The 20,727-nt window shown below is 35.5% G+C and overlaps 1 protein-coding gene and 1 long non-coding RNA gene across 5 annotated transcripts in view; both read left to right on the forward strand.

Moving 5' to 3' along the window:
- Positions 1 to 5,065: 5,065 nt before the first annotated feature.
- LOC125661095 (uncharacterized) overlaps positions 5,066 to 20,727 on the forward strand; it is a 32,880-nt gene continuing 17,218 nt past the window's right edge. For all 4 annotated transcript variants that reach the window (XR_008798244.1, XM_056148100.1, XM_056148101.1 and 1 more), the window contains exon 1: positions 5,066 to 7,381. Coding sequence is in view for 3 of the 4 variants with exons in the window: in XM_056148100.1 (XP_056004075.1) it covers positions 7,258 to 7,381 (124 nt within the window). In the remaining variant the exon portion in view is untranslated. The remainder of the gene's footprint in view (positions 7,382 to 20,727) is intronic.
- LOC130049890 (uncharacterized) lies at positions 12,381 to 20,278 on the forward strand. The gene is made up of 2 exons (XR_008798245.1): positions 12,381 to 12,840; positions 17,519 to 20,278. It is a non-coding gene; the product is annotated as an uncharacterized LOC130049890 (long non-coding RNA).

Below are 20,727 nucleotides of genomic sequence, written 5' to 3' on the forward strand. Positions count from 1 at the left end.
AAACATTAGACAACACACACAGTGGATTTAGCTAACAATTAAACATTAGACCACACACACGGTGGATTTAGCTAACAATTAAACATTACATCACACACACGGTGGATTTAGCTAACAATTAAACATTAGACCACACACAGGGTGGATCTAACTAACAATTAGACATCAGACCACACACACGGTGGATTTAGCTAACAATCAAACATTAGACCACACACACGGTGGATTTAGCTAATAATTAAACATTAGACCACCCACAGAGTGGATTTAGCTAACAATTAAACATTAGATCACACACAGGGTGAATTTAGCTAACAATTAAACATCAGACCACACACAGAGTGGATTTAGCTAATAATTAGACATTAGATCACACACACGGTGGATTTAGCTAACAATTAAACATAAGACCACACACAGGGTGGATCTAACTAATAATTAAACATTAGACCACACACACGGTGGATTTAGCTAACAATTAAACATTAGACCACACACACGGTGGATTTAGCTAACAATTAAACATTAGACCACACACACGGTGAATTTAGCTAACAATTAAACATTAGACCACACGCACGGTGGATTTAGCTAACAATCAAACATCAGACCACACACACGGTGGATTTAGCTAACAATTAAACATTAGACCACACACAGGGTGGATTTAACTAACAATTAAACATCAGACCACACACACGGTGGATTTAGCTAACAATCAAACATTAGACCACACACACGGTGGATTTAGCTAACAATTAAACATTAGACCACCCACAGGGTGGATTTAACTAACAATTAAACATTAGACCACACACACACACACGGTGGATTTAACTAACAATTAAACATTAGACCACACACACGGTGGATTTAGCTAACAATTAAACATTAGACCACACACACGGTGGATTTAGCTAGCAATTAAACGTTAAATCACACACAGGGTGGATCTAACTTATAATTAAGCATTACATGACAGACAGGGCATATCTAGCATTCAATCAAACATTAGACCACAGACATGATTTATGAAACATCGGTCGAGAGGCGATGTTTGCTCATCCTACGCACGAGATCCCACCCCTGATGTGTCTAGGTGTCCGTCTTTGTTCAACTCTCTTTTTTGCATTGCTTACGGGATTTACGAAATTGATAATTGTTTGTTATCTTCACATTCCACAATTAGTTTCAACATTCATCGCATTTAGTGTTGAGAGGGAGGGTTGTGTTGGTGAAAAATATGTGAATATGGTTTTCTTGTCAAACATTGATCTCGCGCTAAACATTTGAACTCTTTGTTTTTCTCAAACCCCATTCTCTGAATTTTTTATTTGACTGGCGTCATGAGAAAAGGGCCCTTATCTTTCGACGTCACAATTCACAGAAAACGACGTCAAAGTTCGTGAACTTGAAACGTCAAAATCGCGGCAACGTAAAAAAAATAATATGTTTGTTGGTTGTATTTGTTTACATTCTGGATGCATTAATTATATAAATAATCACATGGCAGTTCCAACATAGACTCTGTATATGTCCGAAAAGAATTCTAGTTAGATATAACATGTCATTAATTGTACTGAACGGGTACAAATACCTGTGTTTGTTAATACGTACGGGTTTCCATGCTGAATCGTACCGATATTTGTTAATTATCGTAGTACATATTGTTCTTAGTTTTGATGCACCTTTAATTTTAGATTAAATATATACATGTATTTATATCCATACAGTATTTAATTTATCTCACATTTACAGATATATGCACAATCCTGTATACTTGTACCGTACACACACGTAAGAACTCATCGGAAGAAACAATTTATTTTCCGAAACATACTGATATGTTATATGGAGTTGTAAAATTAGATTTCTGATAAGCCACCATTTTAATTCAAATTGAGACAAACATTTCAGGTCAAATAATGATAACACAGTTACTAATTATTTAGTGGAAGTTTTATGTCTAGAACCCAAGAGGTGTAGTATTGTATATTTAATATCGCCATTTAAAGTAGTAAATAGTATCTATATATATTACATGTAACGATAACGAATATCAAATAATTTGATTTCAGCTTATAATAAGAAAAAGTGCTTACGATTTACCATAAAGTCACGTAGTACAAAGCGCAGGGGGGGGGGGGGGGGGGGGGGGGGGCTTACGGAGAAGTTGGCTAATATTATCGACAAGCCACCAAAATTAAAGGTCAAAATCCCGGGGGAAAAGGGGAAGTCCAGGGCCGTAAATTACATGGAAGCGGAGGAGGCAGCTGCCTCCTCCAACTTTTGAGCCAAAAAAAATTTTTAAAGTTCATTAGAATTTATGTTGTTTCCAATAACTAAGAACATGATACCTCCCTTAAAAAGCATTCCAAATCTTTCTTTTAGAATGAGTTAGTCAAGTAACATCTTAGAAGGCCCTAGAATCAAGGATTTTGCACGAAACGTGTTCAGTGTGCACAAAATGTGCTCAGCGTCTGGGGGCCTGGGCGGCCCCCAGACCCCCGCCGAATTTCCTGCCTCCTCCAAATTGAAGGTTAATTCACGGCCATGGAAGTCACTAAATAGATTTTGTTTAATGTAAAAATAACTATGCATGTAAAAATAGCGGGAAATGAACGTTCTGAAAACAAGGGGGACAATGCATAAGGATCGTAGGGCTCTTGCATATTGTACTTGTAAGAGTACGTACTAGCATTATGTATAAGATTTTTTCGTTGTGCATGATATTTGTATGAAGCATGTGAAGAATGAACTTCCAAGTCACAGGACAACAATGGACTCGCCATTTCGTTTCCGCACGTGATTTTCCAATACAGTGAATACGGATTGCCACTCCCTGCAGTACCCTATGTCAAATATACAGCCCAAATCTCATGCACTTCTTTTGCCAGCATCCTCGAAAAAGATATGATTTTTCACAAGATACAATTCTGTCTGTGAGGGGAGCAATGGTAGATCTGTCATAATTCATGTTAGATGCGGAACTGTAGCTAAATTCATGTTTATTGGTAAAGTTCTACAAATTTTAAAAAGAATAATTATTTAAATGATATATTTAAACAGTTGCTATGGTGTCCTGAAGATATTGGCAAAATAGGAAAAGAATTATATCAAGATTCAGGTGGGATTTTGAATTTAAGCCAAAACATGCTAGTTTTCGATCCAGTTCGCCTCCCCAATGTCAAATACTTGCGGATGCCCCGGTGCATGCATGTCTATGTAAACTTTTACTATTTCACGCACACAAACTGAATAAATGCGACGCGTGAACAGCGAATTTTCACACACAACCGCTACATGTATTTCATTTTACTATTGCATGTCCGGTGGTTACGTTGCCATATTGTGAAACATTGCATCTATATATTTAGTGCAAATTAAGATGCAAACAAAACAACAAGTAGTAAGGTGGGGCTGTCAACAATTTATGTTTTCCTTACATTAAAATCGCCCGTCTCAGATCTAATGTTTGTCTAAAATGTAAATCTACTTGATGCCGCGTGTTGGTCACTGTCTCAAAGGAGGAGAAACAAAATTTCTCAAGGTACAGTCATAAACAAAAGTAAAAACTTCTTCACGCGATTCAAAACACATTCAAATTACCACACCATATATGACTGCTGTATTTCAGTTTGATTTTTTTTTATTCACATGACTACTTTTTTTGACTTGGGAAAACGGTTTCTAAGTATTACAAACGATCTATTGCAAAATAACGGAATGCATTTGTGTTTTCAATTTAAGATATAATTCCATGGGTATGAAGTTCTAGATATAGAAATATTTCTGCATCTCGACTCGCAGTTTACTATGAATGTGTAAACCTCACTAGAGAGAATAGCACGTATACGTACACGCCGTCCGATGCCTCTTGCTCAAAACAACGGTCTCAGGTTCATTAAACCTTGAATTTCTCCCCAAAATTCTAGACAAGAGGGACCCTCTAGTTCACAACACCAAGAAAAAATCACTTTTTCGGGGTATGTATGTACGGGGCGGTAAAAATAGTAAAATCACTACCTTATTCATGAAGACTATAAGATCGGCGTCGGTGGTTCAAATGCCGTTCCATCGCCCTAACACTGTTTTATTCATGGCACATCATACAGATGTCATATCCATTCGCGATAGTTGTGCAGGTTAAATAATACATGTATATACTTTCTCTGTAATTAATTGATAAACACATTTTGTGTTGGATAGCGCTCTTTTGTATCAAGTCTGATTCTTTTATTTTATTAGACCAGAATAAAAACTATTACGTTATGCCTTACTTTTGTTGTGCATTTTGGTCCTACCATATAAAGATTTCATCTGCCTGACCACATAAAAAGTCTAGCAGATACTGGATGCTCGTACATTTATTGGTATCTCTCAACGGCAGTAGTTTTAATGCTTTATTTGGTTAAAATATAGTTTACATTTGCGATAGACAACTGTTTTCTTTCAAACCTGGTAAGAACAGTGTAAAGTGAAATGCACGCGCGTAGTCATCGCTCACAAAACGTTGCTGTAGTGGAACTGGAATACACCCATTTTTGTAATCTGTCGGGTATTTCAAAGTGTGCTATTTCGAAATTTTCACTTTCATTTCCGACCGTGTATGACGAAAAGCTAATTACATTGTGTCGAAACAGAGCTGTTGATATATTTAATAGGAGACTACCGCGGGTTTTAGCTAAAGGTGATATAGCTATATATCTGATTAAATACAAAATGGAACTTATATTATCATGAATCAAATTCATAAGACAGAAATACATACAGGCAAGATCGTTTGTAAAAGACTCAGTGAAAGATGTACCATGTCTCGCAGTGGCGGATCTAGAGGGGGGGGGGGGGGGTTACGGGGATTGCAACCCCCCTTTGGATTTGCTAAATTAAAAAGAGAGACAGTGAGTGAGAGAGAGAGGGGGGGGGGAGAGAGAGAATGACTATAGAGTTATTAAAATCCTAGGCGATGGAAATTGTTTATACAATTGTGCGTCAACATTTCTATCAGGTGATGATAATTCAAATTATCTTTTATATAGTTTGAATCTGTTATATTTCATTTTATTTTTTTTTAAAAATATAACGAATTACTGGGAGTAAATTGGAATGCATTTTAAAACGGGATTCGTTTTAAAATCAAAAGTGATAGATCTACGTCTGATAATTATACAATACCATTAATCCAAATTTGAATTTAGAAACACAAATTGATAGCATTCCTGTTAAGTTGTCGTTTAACTATGTTAACGTACGTTATAACAACTCTCATTTCAGTGGCGGATTTAAAGGGCGCAGTCGGCGCCCCCCCCCCCCCCCCCCCCCTAAAATTTTCAAATTTAAGGTAAATCGTGATATCTTGTTTAGACAAATGTACTAAACGATAAAAGAAGCAATATTTTCTTTCACTCCCGGAGAAATGAATGACAAAATCTTTTTGCTTTCTTGAATTACTTCATTGGGAGAACTTAATTTTTTCCAAAAACCCTTAAAATTTGCGTCATTTTACTAATTTCACCTAATTAATAATGATAAAAAATAGTAAAAATGGCTTAAATAGGAGACATATTTTAAGCCCTATAAAATCTGTAAAATCCCGGAGCTTTCGCCGCCTGGACCCTCTTGGGGCCTCAAGGCGGCCCCCAAAACTCCTGCCTCATAAAGTGGCGCCCCTCGTAACAGCAATTCCTGGATCCACCCCTGCATTTCCTCTTCACCCCTCCCCCTTTGACAAATTTCTAGATCCGGACCTGTCTCGCTCTGCCTGAGGAATGGATTCTCGCCGACAAGTAATGTCACTGAACTATATTTATTCATTTACTATTTAACCTTAAATTTATTCATTCATTTATGCATATTTGTGTTGAAAGTGAGTTCTAAACACATAGGCATAAGTAAAATGATTGCGTAAATGTGACCTTAATCTGGAATGGTAAAATTGATGCTGCGTCTTTCCGTGCGAATTCACCGGTGTTCAGGTCGTTAGAAATTAAAATATTACCATTTCTATATAATGTTTCTTTTTCCCCACAATATAAGATCAAATATTTGTGATTGAAATTAATATACGACAGTAATCGGAATTGAATTCATGGACACGCAATATAATCAGCATAATATTTGACGTATGACGGTACAATTTCGTTACGTTGACATTTCTAATATTTTTACAGATGTGTCACAAAAATTGTCATTAAAACGTTAAATAACGTGATATCAGCATAAATTTGGTATTTTTGTGAACAGAAAATGATACATTATAAAATTCTAGGAAAAACTAAAAATGTGAAATTTTTACCGTAAGGGTCCTTTTCTCATGACGCCAGTCATTTATTTCCAAATTGTACACCTCCATTAAATTCAAGATTATTTTGGCATTTGTAACACAAAACTATCGTCACACCAGATTGAAAGTCAAAAGTACAGTGCAATGCTTTCCTGTTTGTATTTTCTGTATTCGGAGATTGGTTTTTAAACTTGGGTGAAGAATTTTAAAATACTTTAACTTCAGTGTTGGTTTATAAAGGAGAGGGGTCTGTTAAAGGAGTTTAATTGCTCATCCGCAGGTTTTTAAATGAATTGTCATATCAAAAAATACCGTCTCCATCGACATTGCTTTCTCCTCGTTCAAACCTTTTCCCGTAACAACTGACAATTTATTAATAAATGATAGAACATTTAATGCTAAATATAAATCTTAACATTTTGGTATTTTAAGTAGTGTTTATGAATAAATCATATGTTAAGAGGTTACCAATGGCGTTTGTCTTTTTTTTTTATATCTGCGGCACGATGACGAGTTTCTTCAATTAGTATTTGTGCTTTCATTGCTGGTTGTCCATGGGACATCAGACATAGTATCTATCTTTAGATAAGCACGGACATTTGGGTAACCAAGTTCCGCTAATCTGGATAACTGTATGTCTTAAGTATTGACGCGGAGAAAAACGCACACTTCAAATCTTAATAGGTTCCGTTACAACAAAATATTTCCGTTGACAATATTGGATTGATATTTTTTGACGAGCATTGTCTTCTAGAAAACCAAACAAAGGACACATTATGTACATCTGAAGAGGTGGAACAATTATACATCAGACAGTACTCTGTTTCTGTTACAATACATACCTATAACGACTGCATTACAAACTGATTCTGATTCATTGTCACGTGGATTTTTGTGTTCATGTGTTAACTTCAAAACCGAAAGTAGAAGGGGATTCCATTGCATGTAGATTATTTATATCTGAAGTAAATCTAATGTTTTGTACTGCTATTCAACGTTTCGTTTGGAGTTGTGCTTTAAATCCTCGATTTTTAAAGACATCCGACATGGCGATTATCATCATTGTGATCTGGATTGCTCTGTTTTTCCACGTGCGAGGTAAATATATGTTGCTCTGTTTATATGGAAAACAACCATTTGTATACAAATACATTGGGAAATTATGTTCTATTTATATCACAGTTGAAAGTAAATAATTTTTGACATGTATAATTTTACGCAGTTAGATATAATCTGATATGGCAACTATGCAAATTATTAAGAGTAGATTTTAGTCTGAAATATTCTGATTCGCGCATTGATCAATACCGTACTTGTGAATTTCACGAAGGTTTACATGATTTTTTGATTTTCATCTCTTGAAGATGACCCTAGTCATCTTATTGTCTGCTCTGTGTTTTATTATAGGAATGATATATGTATTGGTTTAATGATAGCATCCTTCATTCGAGTTTTTTTTTTTTTTTTTTTTGTTAGACTAGGAATTAAAAAACAACAACAACAGAAAAACATAGGAGGTAAAACATATGGTTTTTGACATGTGGTAAAGCTTTAGGGAAAACATTCTATGGACTCACAAAAATAGAAGTTGATAATTAAAACAAAACACAAAGCAGTCCAAAGAAAAGTAGCTACACCATATTTGAATGTAAAACTTATACGGTATCAATTTTGATGCACCAGATGTGCATTTCGACAAATAATGTCTCTTCAGTGATGCTCAACCGAAATGTTTGAAATCCGAAATAACTATGAAGTTTTAGAGCTAAATATAGCCAAAAACAGCGTGCCAAAAAAGTGGAGCCAAATTCGTCCAAGGATAAGAGCTATGCATGAGGGAGATAATCCTTAATTTTGAAATGAATACATCGTCCACATGGAATGTTTACCTGCAAATGCAATTGCATATATATATATATATATATATGTGTGTGTGTGTGTGTGTGTGTGTGTGTGTGTGTGTGTGTGTGTGTGTGTATGTGCGTGCGTGCGTGTGTGTGTGTGTGTTTGTAAGCCCTGTCAATTGAACCAGTGAATAAGAAGGCACACGTGTAAATCAACACGGGGTCGGTCAAAGGAACACGATAATGGTGGTGTTCAGTTGGATTTTTATAAAAATCAGCATAAAATCATTAAATAGTTCATCTACCATCAAAATCCTGAAGTGTTTACTTAACAGGATTTATGAGATGTGTGTAACAGGTGTGTAAAGATTTAGCACTCGTCCATCTTTTTTCCTTGCGAGCATGGCTTACACACTTTCGAAGTGCGCATGCTCTGTTTTGAATGACGTAATTTGTGATGTCATCATAATGGAGTTTTCCAGGGAAAGAAGTTGGCCCATCTGAGGTAAGTAAACACGGTTGAAAGAAAAAATTTGCATATTAACAATGAGTTTTTTATTAGATAGACTGATTAAATGGTGTTTCATACCGATCGTGTTATGTACAAGCGACAGAGTACCCGAGTTACTGAAAATTCCGATGATGAAAGTGATATATCTAGTACGTGAACTGTTTGGTTTTTTTTCTAAAATTTAATCTTTGCAGTTAATGTACTCTGTATACTAAAAATTCATATTGATTTTGGATAGAATTTCACATTTAAAAACAAATAGATATGCGCCAAGTCCTTAGGAATCTACCCCACCCCCCAAACTCCCCGTCGAGGCCTCATTACGTCACAGTGCCTACGAATAGAGCAAACTTGTGAGCAAACGAACTCTGGTGGAAGTTTGCCCCACCCCCACCCCTCCACACGGGACTTTTTTTTGGATGATTGGACCGTATCCCCCTTTTCATCTGTCTCCCTACTTTGAGGTTTTTTTCCCAACGCCATGACATAAATAGATAAATAAATAAAATGCAAAAATAAAAACGAAAGATATATATGTATTCGGATTGGCATGTTCCACTTTGTCCGGGTTGAAATCCCCGAGGATGCAAATGTACATTACGCCGCACTGTTTGCAGTACGTACATGGTACAGGTGTACCGCATAGGTATGTAGATACTAAGACTATAAACCAAACAAAATATCATATGTAAAACTATTACTCTGAATGCATTTTACTTGTTTACAATGTAGCCTGTTGGGGTGTGGTGCATGTCACACGCGTTGTTTACACGTGCACTTTAGGTGGCAGTGGAGGAAATTCGAACCATGTATGGATTATTGTCTCCTGATAACTTTGGCAGTTAACTTTTGATTTCAATCTACTTTTTAAGAATAATATAACCCTCGCTAATCATTGTCAAGCTGCATTTCGATCTTGGCAGAATGATCTTCAGCTACAATTCAAAATTAAGGGGTGATGTTGTGTACTGAGTTTTTCTTGATTGTTTACATCTGTGACTGTTTATGTGATGTATCAACTGATCAAGCTGTACAGTGTCATGACATATAGTGGCACAGCTTCCATTTATGTACTTGCGCATCATTTTGTCAGAAGAAGAAAATTCTAAAATGATAATTAAGATTTTTAACATGTATATGAATATACATGTATGTGTATGTTTGATTTTAGTATAATACCTGTAGAGAATATTTCAGTAATATGAAGTGCCACACATTTAGACGCATGCATGTGGTGTTTAAAGGTCTCATCTGAAAGACCAGCAACTTTCTCTTTTGAATGCTAAATATGATGATGGAGCATTCACCTCACTACCTACATTTTCACCCTAAATAAAGTACAAGCATGGCTCGAAACCATGATTTCTTGATCCTGTTACCAGTCTTCACGAAAAACGTTGTAAAGCACAGGCCCTTCGGGCCTCCCAGTATAATAATTGTGCAAGCCCGAACAATATTTTGCAGACCCAAAATGTTTATTTTCTAATTTGATCTCTTGTTATTTGCTGATTCTACTCTATAGACACATGCACAGTTCTTTTACTGTAGGAAAATACAGGTCAAGATGATCATAGTTAAAGAACAACTGACATTAAAAGGATTATATTATTTTTCAACATATTAATCCAGTATATGCGAAAGTTTTTGGACCACACAGGACATTCAGTCCAGTGTAATCAATGAACACACCGGACTGAACCAAATTTTGTCAGACCGAAAAACCTAATGTAAAAAAGTGAAACACGTGAAAATGCAAAACCAAGGGAATCTTTTTTATTATACTAGTAATACTATTCCAGGAATCCTTCCCGTATAATACTTTAGACAGTCCATGCGGTTTTAATCAATTCATTTACGTATTTGGATGTGTGCTATTTTTTTTACTTATAACAAACTCCGCATCAAGATAGTAAAGCTCAAAACCGGACATTGAGACATCTGACATTCCGGTCCGGTGTAAAAAATGATGCATCGGACCTGAGGCACTGCACATCGGTTAGGTCCGACGGTCCGATGTCTTTCGCATAGACTGATTAATCTCGCAGATACATCAGCAGCTCATGTTCAACTCTGTTTTGTATACACCACGTACAAAACATTTTTTAAATGTTAGCCAAGGCCTACCCTCGCAGTGTTCGAAATTGGTTTAAAACTTGGTATAGACCACAGGTCTATGCCAAAATAAGATGACTTAGACGTACCTCATCGAATTGGCATAGACCACAACATTGAAAAAATAATAACACAAATTTAAAACATTTTCATTTACTTCTAATATACTTAGAAAGTGTATTTTCTTTCCATTTCTGTAATATCATCCTTTCCTCATAATGTTTATCAGACGTCGACTGACCATGCAAGGCCCTCTTGGATAACTTTATTGCTTTAAATCTAGAAAATTGGCATAGACAATTTGGTCTATCTCAATTACAGTTGGCTTAGACCAGTGCCATTTGACATATACTCGGTCTATGGTTAATTTTGAACACTGCCCTCAGTCCAATGGGGCATGAATTTTCGTTTTTTTCTCCTCGTACGACAGGTTTTTTTTGGGTTTTTTTATCGGATGGTTGTGATTGTGAAATACGCTTTGGTGGTTTTGAATTTCCCGGACGAGCCCCCTCCCTATACTTCAGAAAAGGCAGCATGGTTGATAATTTTTCTATGCGAAATTTGACTACTAAGTCATGACATTTAGTCTGAGTCAATCTCACGCTTTATTTGTAATATATACAGAACATATAAGAAAACATTTACAGGCCCATCGGACTCCAGGGTTTAATATTTTAAGAAGCCCGATCCCGATTTTACTGGCCTCGGGCATCAGGCCACTGGTTAATGTCGAAGACTGTGTTACCACTGAGCTACCATGACCAATTTTTATACGCCCGTCTTAAGACGGGACGTATTATGGTATGGCGTGTCTGTCCGTCCGTCTGTTAGCTTTTTCGTGTCCGACCCGTAACTTAAATACTACAAGGCCTAGAATCATCAAACTTTGTCTGTAGATACATCTTGGGTAGAAGGTGTGTCGCACATTAAAACCAGGTCACTGTGACTTTTCATTAAGAAGATATGGCCATATATGGCAAAAACTTGTCCGGCTCATAACTTGAAAACTATTAGACCTAGAATCACCAAAATTGGTCAACTAATGCATCTTAGGTAGAAGGTGTGTCGCATCCTACTTTAAGGTCACTGTGACATTTAATTAAGGTGATATAAAAAAAAAATGTTTTAATGGGTACTATCTATACTGTTAACAATATGTGACGGGCGTATCATGTGCCATGGCGGTGCACTTTATTTAACATGAATTCATAGCTAAAAAAAAATTATTACTAATTTTTTGGTTAATTCCATAAATATATTATTCTGCTCTCTAGACACAATTCTGGGTTACCCCCCTGCCTTTGGGGGTATAAGCACCTCATTTCTTTCAGAATGGCACAATGTCAGGAGAGCTTTTGTTATTTGTTATACTCTTAATGTTGATGGCATGCATCTATGAACAACAGGATAATTTTTTAAATTATTATTTCTGATATATTTGTAAATTGTTTATGAGGGGTTGTTAAAAGTTTGTGGACAAAAGGACGCACTTATTAAAAATTCAGAGTTATCGTAAGTGAAAAATATAGGAGATGTGTAACAAGATTGTATATTTGAAGATTTTAATTTTAATTAATTTTTATAAGTATTGATTTCAGATACATGTATGACATTGCATGCTTGGGGGGGGGGGGGGGGGGGGGGGGGGCTACAGTTAGATAATATTCTGGTCAGCACATTCGATAAACTACATGGAATTCATTAAATCACTTCTTTTTCTTTCAGTGGTCTTCAACTTTTAATCTCCAAGAAGGAAATGTAATTAAAAGATGAATAAAGTATCCCTAAGAATACCAGAATGTATTGAGAAAAACAGCCCTTCCTCAGTACCTCAGAACTAGATGATAGCCCTTAATTGTTACTTTATGCTGAATATGACACAGTATAGAAGATCTGATCATGAAGAAGTAACACCATTGATACACTTGCCAACTGCCAAAATTACTTTCTGATAGTATGACGAGATTAGAAGATATCATGGTGTAGTCATGACACAAACTGCAAATCAAAGAATTAATTGTCTTCCCCAGAGGATGAACAGAGCATGATGGCTTCACATGGATAACATTTCCTTTCGAGTTTTGAAATTAGTAAGTATACAAAATATTTTAGGCCACATAGGGCCAAAAAAAAAATGTTTGTTATAGGTCGCCTCTGATTATTAAAAAAGGGTTGGTAGGTAGGTTTATTTTATTTTTTTTTAAATATTTTTTTTTTATAAAAATAAATAAGTGCCTTCGAATCAATGAAAATTTTATAGTTAAAGTTGTAATATAATGTGTTTAACAGATAAAAAATGGGTTCAGAGCACAATGTTTAATTGACAAAATACACAGTATGTGATGGAGTTTTAATATTACAATTATAGATGTCTTGGCATTTCGGGTAATAGTTCGTATATCGATGAATTGAAATCGGAAAATTGAAAAAAATTAATAGGGTCGGTGGATATATTTAGGGTCGGGCAGGCGACCTGAAACAAACACATTTTTTATTTTGGCCTAGTCATAAAATTATTTTTTAGATTTTCATCTTTGTTTGGAAATAAAAATGGGCAGGTGGTTGGAGTTTATTTTTATGCCCCCCTTTGAAAAAGAGGGGGCATATTGTTTTGCACCTGTTGGTCGGTCTGTCGGTCGGTCTGTAGACCATGTGTTGTCCGCTCAATATCTTGAGAACCATTCACTTGATGATAATGATATTTCATATGTGGGTTAGCAGGGTTTGACATTTACTTTCTTGAGCACTAGACCAGTCGGGCTACTTCAAATAATATTTACTAGACCTGACCTTACATCCACTAGCCCTGACCAACTTTCCAGAGAAAAGAAACCCTGATGGTTTCTCCATATTTAAGTACTTAATTCAAATGACAAACGTTAAGTTTAAACTAAAACGTACTTAATTGTCTCAAAAACATCTTTAGTCTCGTCATTCAATTTGGTGCTTTTATTTTCAAACTTCCCAATCTACTCCTTTTTTTCTCTCGGAACATCCTTCCTTGAGGACGAGAAGTCGAGACATTCCCGCACATGTGTCAACAACGAAAAATGGCTATTTACGATTTAATTTATTCATTTGATACAGGCAACGAAATTAAGGGGAAATACTCGCTAAATGCGAGTTAAAAATTGAATTTGCGAGTAAAAAATCACAAGTGATCGCAACTTTTTGCGAGTGAAAAACCCCAATCTTTTTCCCGGATTTCCTTGGTTTATTGGCTGTACTTTGAAGTTTACAATAATCTTGTCTTGTGCATAGAAACTCTTTACAGAATGAATATACAAGTATTGAAAAAGTAAACGTGGATCGAATAAATAACTAAGGCCAAGGTCATCTCAGTCGATGGCCTACTTCATACACACTTCGGATGTCTCAGAGACGTCTGATTTAAATAGCAAGCATATTGATCTCGTCCGTGTCTATATAAAACAACACATGACAGTGTGTCACCATTTCACGCGGTGTCCTTCTGTACTCTATAGTCATACACTTCGAGTTCGCGGGGTTTTCTTTTCAACTAGAATTTTTTTAGATGAAATTTCCAAAAGTTTTGAACATATAGTTTAAATTGGCGCAAACAGTCTTCAAGATTTCAATCCATATGATGCTGTTAATAGGTGGTAGATCTCTGGACAGCGAGTACGCCGCACAAGTGTACCATATGACCCGCACCATGTATGTTGTCTGATAATTCATTGAATTTTAAATGAAAGAATTCGCAATCTTATTTTTATTATTGCACTTTAAAGGAGATTTTAAAAGATTTTCCCAAAATTTTGATAAAGAGACATGCTTGTTTTCTTAAATTCATGTAAAACAGTAATCGATTGAAAAATGCTAGTAAAAGCTCAATTTTGCTAGTTGGAAAATAATCCACTAGCTAAAATTTGCTAGTGGTGAAAAAAGTTAATTTCGATCCCTGTGATAGACACTTTCTTATATTCAATTAAAATAAACTGGGGTTTTTTTCAAATGAAAATAAATTCAGTTTATATATATTTATCCGAAATATAACTTTACACCCATTAACAAAGAGTAAATGTCGTAAAACATCACTTCCGACAGCGACTATGTATTCGAACTAAAAATAGAGATTTTGTCATCACGCGGTTCAAAATTGCTCGCAAACTCTTTACAGTTATTTTTTAAAGTTAAAAATAAGATATCTTATGGTTTAAAATAAAGTTTCTTGTTTATTTTTTCAACATGACCAGTCGGACTAGTAAATCGACATTTTACCCGACCGGACCTATCATTTAGTAGACTCGGTCGGTCGGACGTGCCTTAGTGTCAAACCCTGGTTAGTTATGAGTAGAAGAGGATCCTTATTGTTTTTCAGGTCAAAAGGTCAAGGGTCAATCTACTCTGGACATAGGAATATACTGTCCGTTCAATATCTTGAGAACCCTTTGCTTGACAGACATCAAACTTGGTACACTAGTACGTCTTCAGGAGAAGATGACCCCTATTGATTTTGAGGTCACGTGGTCAAAGGTCAAGGGTCAACTGGACATAGGAATATACTGTCCGTTCAATATATTGAGAACCCTTTTCTTGACAGACATCAAACTTAGTACACTGATATGTCTTCAGGAGAAGATGACCCCTATTGATTTTGAGGTCACACGGTCAAAGGTCACACTGGACATAGGAATATATTGTCCGTTCAATATCTTGAGAACCCTTTGCTTGACAGACATCAAACTTGTTACACTAGTTCGTCTTCAGGAGAAGATGACCCCTATTGATTTTGAGGTCACATGGTCAAAGATCAAGGGTAAACTGGACATAGGAATATAATGTCTGCTCAGTATCTTGAGAACCCTCTTCTTGACAGACATCAAACTTGGTACACTGATACGTCTTCAGGAGAAGATGACCCCTATTGATTTTGAGGTCACATGGTCAAAGGTCAAGGGTCACACTGGACATAGGAATATATTGTCCGTTTAATATCTTGAGAACCCTTTGCCTGACAGACATCAAACTTGTTACACTGGTACATCTTCAGGAGAAGATGACCCTTAATGATTTTGAGGTCACATGAGCAAAGGTCAAGGGTCAAACTGGACATAGGAATATACTGTCCATTCAATATCTTGAGAACCCTTTGCTTGACAGACATCAAACTTGGTACACTGGTACATCTTCAGGAGAAGATGATCCCTATTGATTTTGAGGTCACATGTTTAAAGATCAAGGGTCAACCTGGACATTGGAATATACTGTCTGCTCAATATCTTCAGAACCCTTTGCTTGACAGACATCAAACTTTAAATAGTACACTGGTGTATATTCAGGAGAAGATGACTCCTATTGATTTTGAGGTCACATGGTCAAAGGTCAAGGGTCAAACTGGACATAGTACTATACTGTCCACTCAATATCTTGATAACCCTTTTACTTGACAGACATCAAACTTAGTACACTGGTACATCTTCAGGAGAGGATGACCCATATTGATTTTGAGGTCAAAAGTCAAAAGTTGAATTGGACATAGTAATATATTGTCTCCTATATTTTAAGAATTATTTGTTTGATTGACACATACCAAACTTGGTACACTGGTACAGCATAAGGAGTAGATGACCCCTATTGAATTTTAGGTCACATGGTCAATTCACTCTTGACATAGGAAGATATTGTCTGCTCAATATTTTGAATTGATGATAATACTATCAATTAAATGAGGTGTGTGTATAACCCTTTTCAATTTTGCACCATGGGGGGCATATGTGTTTTACAAACATCTCTTGTTTTTTTTCTTCAGAATATATATTTCACGTTCATTATTCTCACATGTTGCTGTAGAGTGTAGATTACATCATTTTTTTTACATTGTTTTCTTTGGACAGAAAATTTCCATACAGCAATATTATAATTGTTGTTGAGTGATTTTGAAGTACATTTTCATGTAACACTGAAGTTGAACATTCTTTTTCCCTGTTGTCCATCTGTCTGTAAACTTTCACATTTCTGACTTCTTCTCAAGAACCACTGGGCCAATTTCAACCTAACTTGACAAAAAGCATCCTTAGTGAAGGGCTTTCAAGTTTGTTCAAATAAAGGGCCACACCCCCTTTCAAAGGGAAGATCTAATTACAAAATTGCAAAAATAGGGTGGGGTCATTTAAAAATCTTCTTCTAAAGAACCACTGGGCCAGATGATGTGAAAGTTACATGAAAGCTTCCGGACAAGTGTAGATTGAAGTTTGTTCAAATCATGACCCCCTGGGGTAGAATAGGGCCACACTAGGTGATCAAAGTTTTACATGTACAAATATATAGGGAAAATCTTCACAAGAAGTAGGAAAATAACAAGGCCAGTAAAATACAAATTTACGTAAAGGCTTCCTGAAATAGTGCAGATTCAAGTTTGTCATAATCATGCCTCCCAGGGAAGGTTGGCCGAGGCCACAATAGGAGATCAAAGTTTTACATTCAAATAAGTATAGAGAATTTTCAAGAACCATTAGGCCAGAGCAGTTTACATTTACATGAAAGCTTCCTGACATACAGCTCTGTAGTGCAGATTCAAGTTTGTAAAAATAAAATTTCCAAAAGGTGTCGCTGTGTTTGGTGTAATTTTTGTTCGTTCTGCACAAACTAGCTCATTCAGCTTGACACAGCCTAGGTAGTTTACAGCTGATCATTTGATAAACACTTACTTTGTAGAAATAGAAATTATGATTTTTATCTATTTATACATTTATTGCTATTTCTATGAAGACCTTTTACTAATCACTTCTCTAAATATTTTTGCAGATTTGTCAGAATGTTATGCATCGTTATCAACAGAAAAGAACTTCATAGGTAGACCAAAGCTGACATGGGATGAGATCCTAGAACAAGACCTAGAGTTTACAGGATTGGATAGGATCAATCCACTGGGTCGCCAAGTGTGGAAGTACAAACTTCAACCTCGACAGGACAGCCAGGCCTCACCCTTGCAAAAAGATTAATTTGGCCTGGATAGTCAAAATGAGTGATGATGATTGATATCAAGGTCTGACACTGGAAGCTCAGTAAGGGTAGATGCTGGCAATGGAGCTGTTTAGCAATAAAACAAACAAGTTTAACATTAAACATGTTTGTATACTTTTTTGGCTCACCTGAGCCAAAGGCTCAAGTGAGCTTTTCTGATCACCTTTGCCTGTCGTCTGTCTGTTTATAAACTTTTCACATTTTCATTTTCTTCTCCAGAGTGAACCACTGGGCCAGTTTCAATCAAACTTGGTATGCATCATCAATAGATAAAGGGTATTCAAGTTTGTTCATATAAAGGGTCATGCACCCTTCAAAAAGGAAATAATCATGGAAATGCAAAAATAGGTTGGGGTCATTTAAAAAACCTTTTCAAGAACCACTGGACCAGGAAAGTTGAATTCACACAAAAGGTTCCTGTTTTGTGCAAATCATGGTCTCTGGGGGTAGGGTGGGGTCACAATAGAGAATCAAAGTTTTACATTCATATATAGTGCATATTCAAGTTTGTAAAAAGCTCACAGGGGTAGGGTGGGGGTCACAATAGGGGATTTAAGTTATACATGTGAAATATATACAAGGAAAATCTTTTAAAATCTTCTCCTCAAAAACTAGATGCAGAACCGTAGCTCTTTGAAAAGAGAGCTTCAGATGAACCCCTTATAAAAAAAACTTCAATTTATGGCAGAGAAAAAAAGTGCATGTTTAAGTCCCTCTATCACTGCATTCCTGCATCGCTGTCTCATGAATTTAATATTAAATAATTCCCAACATATTTTCCCACTATACTTGTTTCCAAACATACTTTCAAATATTTTCTAAACCCACATATAACCCCAAAACAGCTTCAAGTGATTTCAATTTCTTTGTTGATGTAGCCATGTTAAGTAGCCAGTCAATTTGAACCCCAGTTCATTTCCATACTCATACTCATTTTGAAACATAATGTCTGTGTGAACTAATATCCTCACAAATATTTTTAGTGAAATATTTTGGATGAAATCATCCCAGTTGGGTTAAATACTTATTATTCAAATACTGTAGGTTTGAATATTGAACAAATCTCACAGCTTTCTTAAGTTTGGTCCCCATCCCCGCCAGTCTGTTTTTACGCTTAACTATTGAAATGGAGTGTAAGGGATCAGACTAGGCTTTTATAGCATTATTAATTTTCAAAAGCTTTAGAAAAATTATACAATTTTAGGTCACTTGAGTAAACTCAGATGACATATTGCTATTGATCTGCATCTGTTGTAGTCCGTCGACATTAACAATTGAACATTTTTAACTAAATTCTATAACTGAAAGATGAAGATACCGCACAGCGATCAATCTACGATTCAAATAACGGAATTCTTTTCAAATTTAGTATGAAGCACACAAATTTACATTAAACCTTCTTGACATAGTGCATATTCAAGTTTGTTAAAATCATTTCCCCGGGAGTTATGGTGTGGTAACAATAGGGGGTCAAAGTTTTATATGCTAGCTGATATAAAGGAAAATTCTTTAAAGATATCTCTTGAACTATTTAAGCTAGGGCTTTCATATCTTGTATATACAATTTTTATGGCAAAACAAATCTGACCTATTCAGTATGTCCTGAACTACATTGTGTTTAAGGTAGATCTTTCATATATATTATATATTATGAATTTCTTATGATAAAACCTTTCATCTTGTTGAGGAGCCTCTCACCTCTGGTTGGCACGGGTTTGAATCCTGCTCGCACCGATAATTGAGAAAGTTTCCCAGTTTACTCTCGGAAGGTCGGTGGTCTCTTCCCAGGTACATTGTATCTGGGTTCTCTCTTCCACCAATAAAAACTGGGCACCACCAGATAACTGAAAAATTGTTGAGTGTGGCGGAAAACAGTTAAAACAATCAATCATATTATGTTATTTGACCTTGTGACCCTGAATTCTGAGTTTGACATACTTTTAAGAAAGTATAACATATTAAGTATATCCAGGACTATTTTAGATAGGGCTTTTATGTTTTGTATATTGATTACTTATGGCAAGGTCTTTCATATCATACCAAGACCTACGACTTTTTACCTTGGTCTTATCCAGAACAGCAATATCATGCTAGTCATATCTTTGTCTTATATGATTTCATTTTAGTAATGTTGTGTTCTTTAGAGCTAGGTTTGGGTCACATTATTCATGAGAATAAAGATTGATAAAATAGCATTTAAAAATCAAAACAGCAGGGCCAAGATGACTCAGGTGAGCGATGTGGCCCATGGGCCTCTTGTTGATTTTGATATTTCTACCTATATCATTTGTATGAGAAATGGAACTCCTTTTTTTCTTTTACAAATACATGTATTATCATATGAATCCATCTTTGTTGATTATTTAATCAAAGGACATATTCAATTCATTCAATGTATTAAATGTAAATTTATGGATATGTCTGTGGTTAAATTACTTATGTATGTATGTATACATTTTTCTCGCACATGCAATTACATATATGATGTATATATATTTACTAATTGTACATGTAATATCCCCTGTTATATAATAAAATATATGACTGAGAATAAAAGACCTGCTGTTTTCATTGCTACCATGAAACATTAAAAGATTAGAATAATTCAAATATCTTAATGAATTATGTAATATATGAATTTGATATTTGTATATGATTGCCTCACTGGTGTTCAATGTGAACTTTGGTTTATTGTTTCAGTTTGCTCGATCTTTATATCAAATTAAAATTTAAGACAAATAAGGAATTATTTCCGAAATTGGTTAATATGGTACATTGTAGTAAAATAATCAAGAGTTTATTCATATGAGATAGCTAAATTTCACATGAATAACCAGTGACTGATTCTTGATTGTCAACATTTTCACCGAACAGTTCAGAAATTACCATGGTACATGTACATACTATTAGGGGATCATAAAATTCCTTAAAGAGTGACAAATTTTTAAATATCACCTTTTCAAGGAGAAAAATCCTCTTACGTATATGAA

Source organism: Ostrea edulis, chromosome 8 (assembly GCF_947568905.1).
Source record: "Ostrea edulis chromosome 8, xbOstEdul1.1, whole genome shotgun sequence".
Classification (NCBI taxonomy): domain Eukaryota; kingdom Metazoa; phylum Mollusca; class Bivalvia; order Ostreida; family Ostreidae; genus Ostrea; species Ostrea edulis.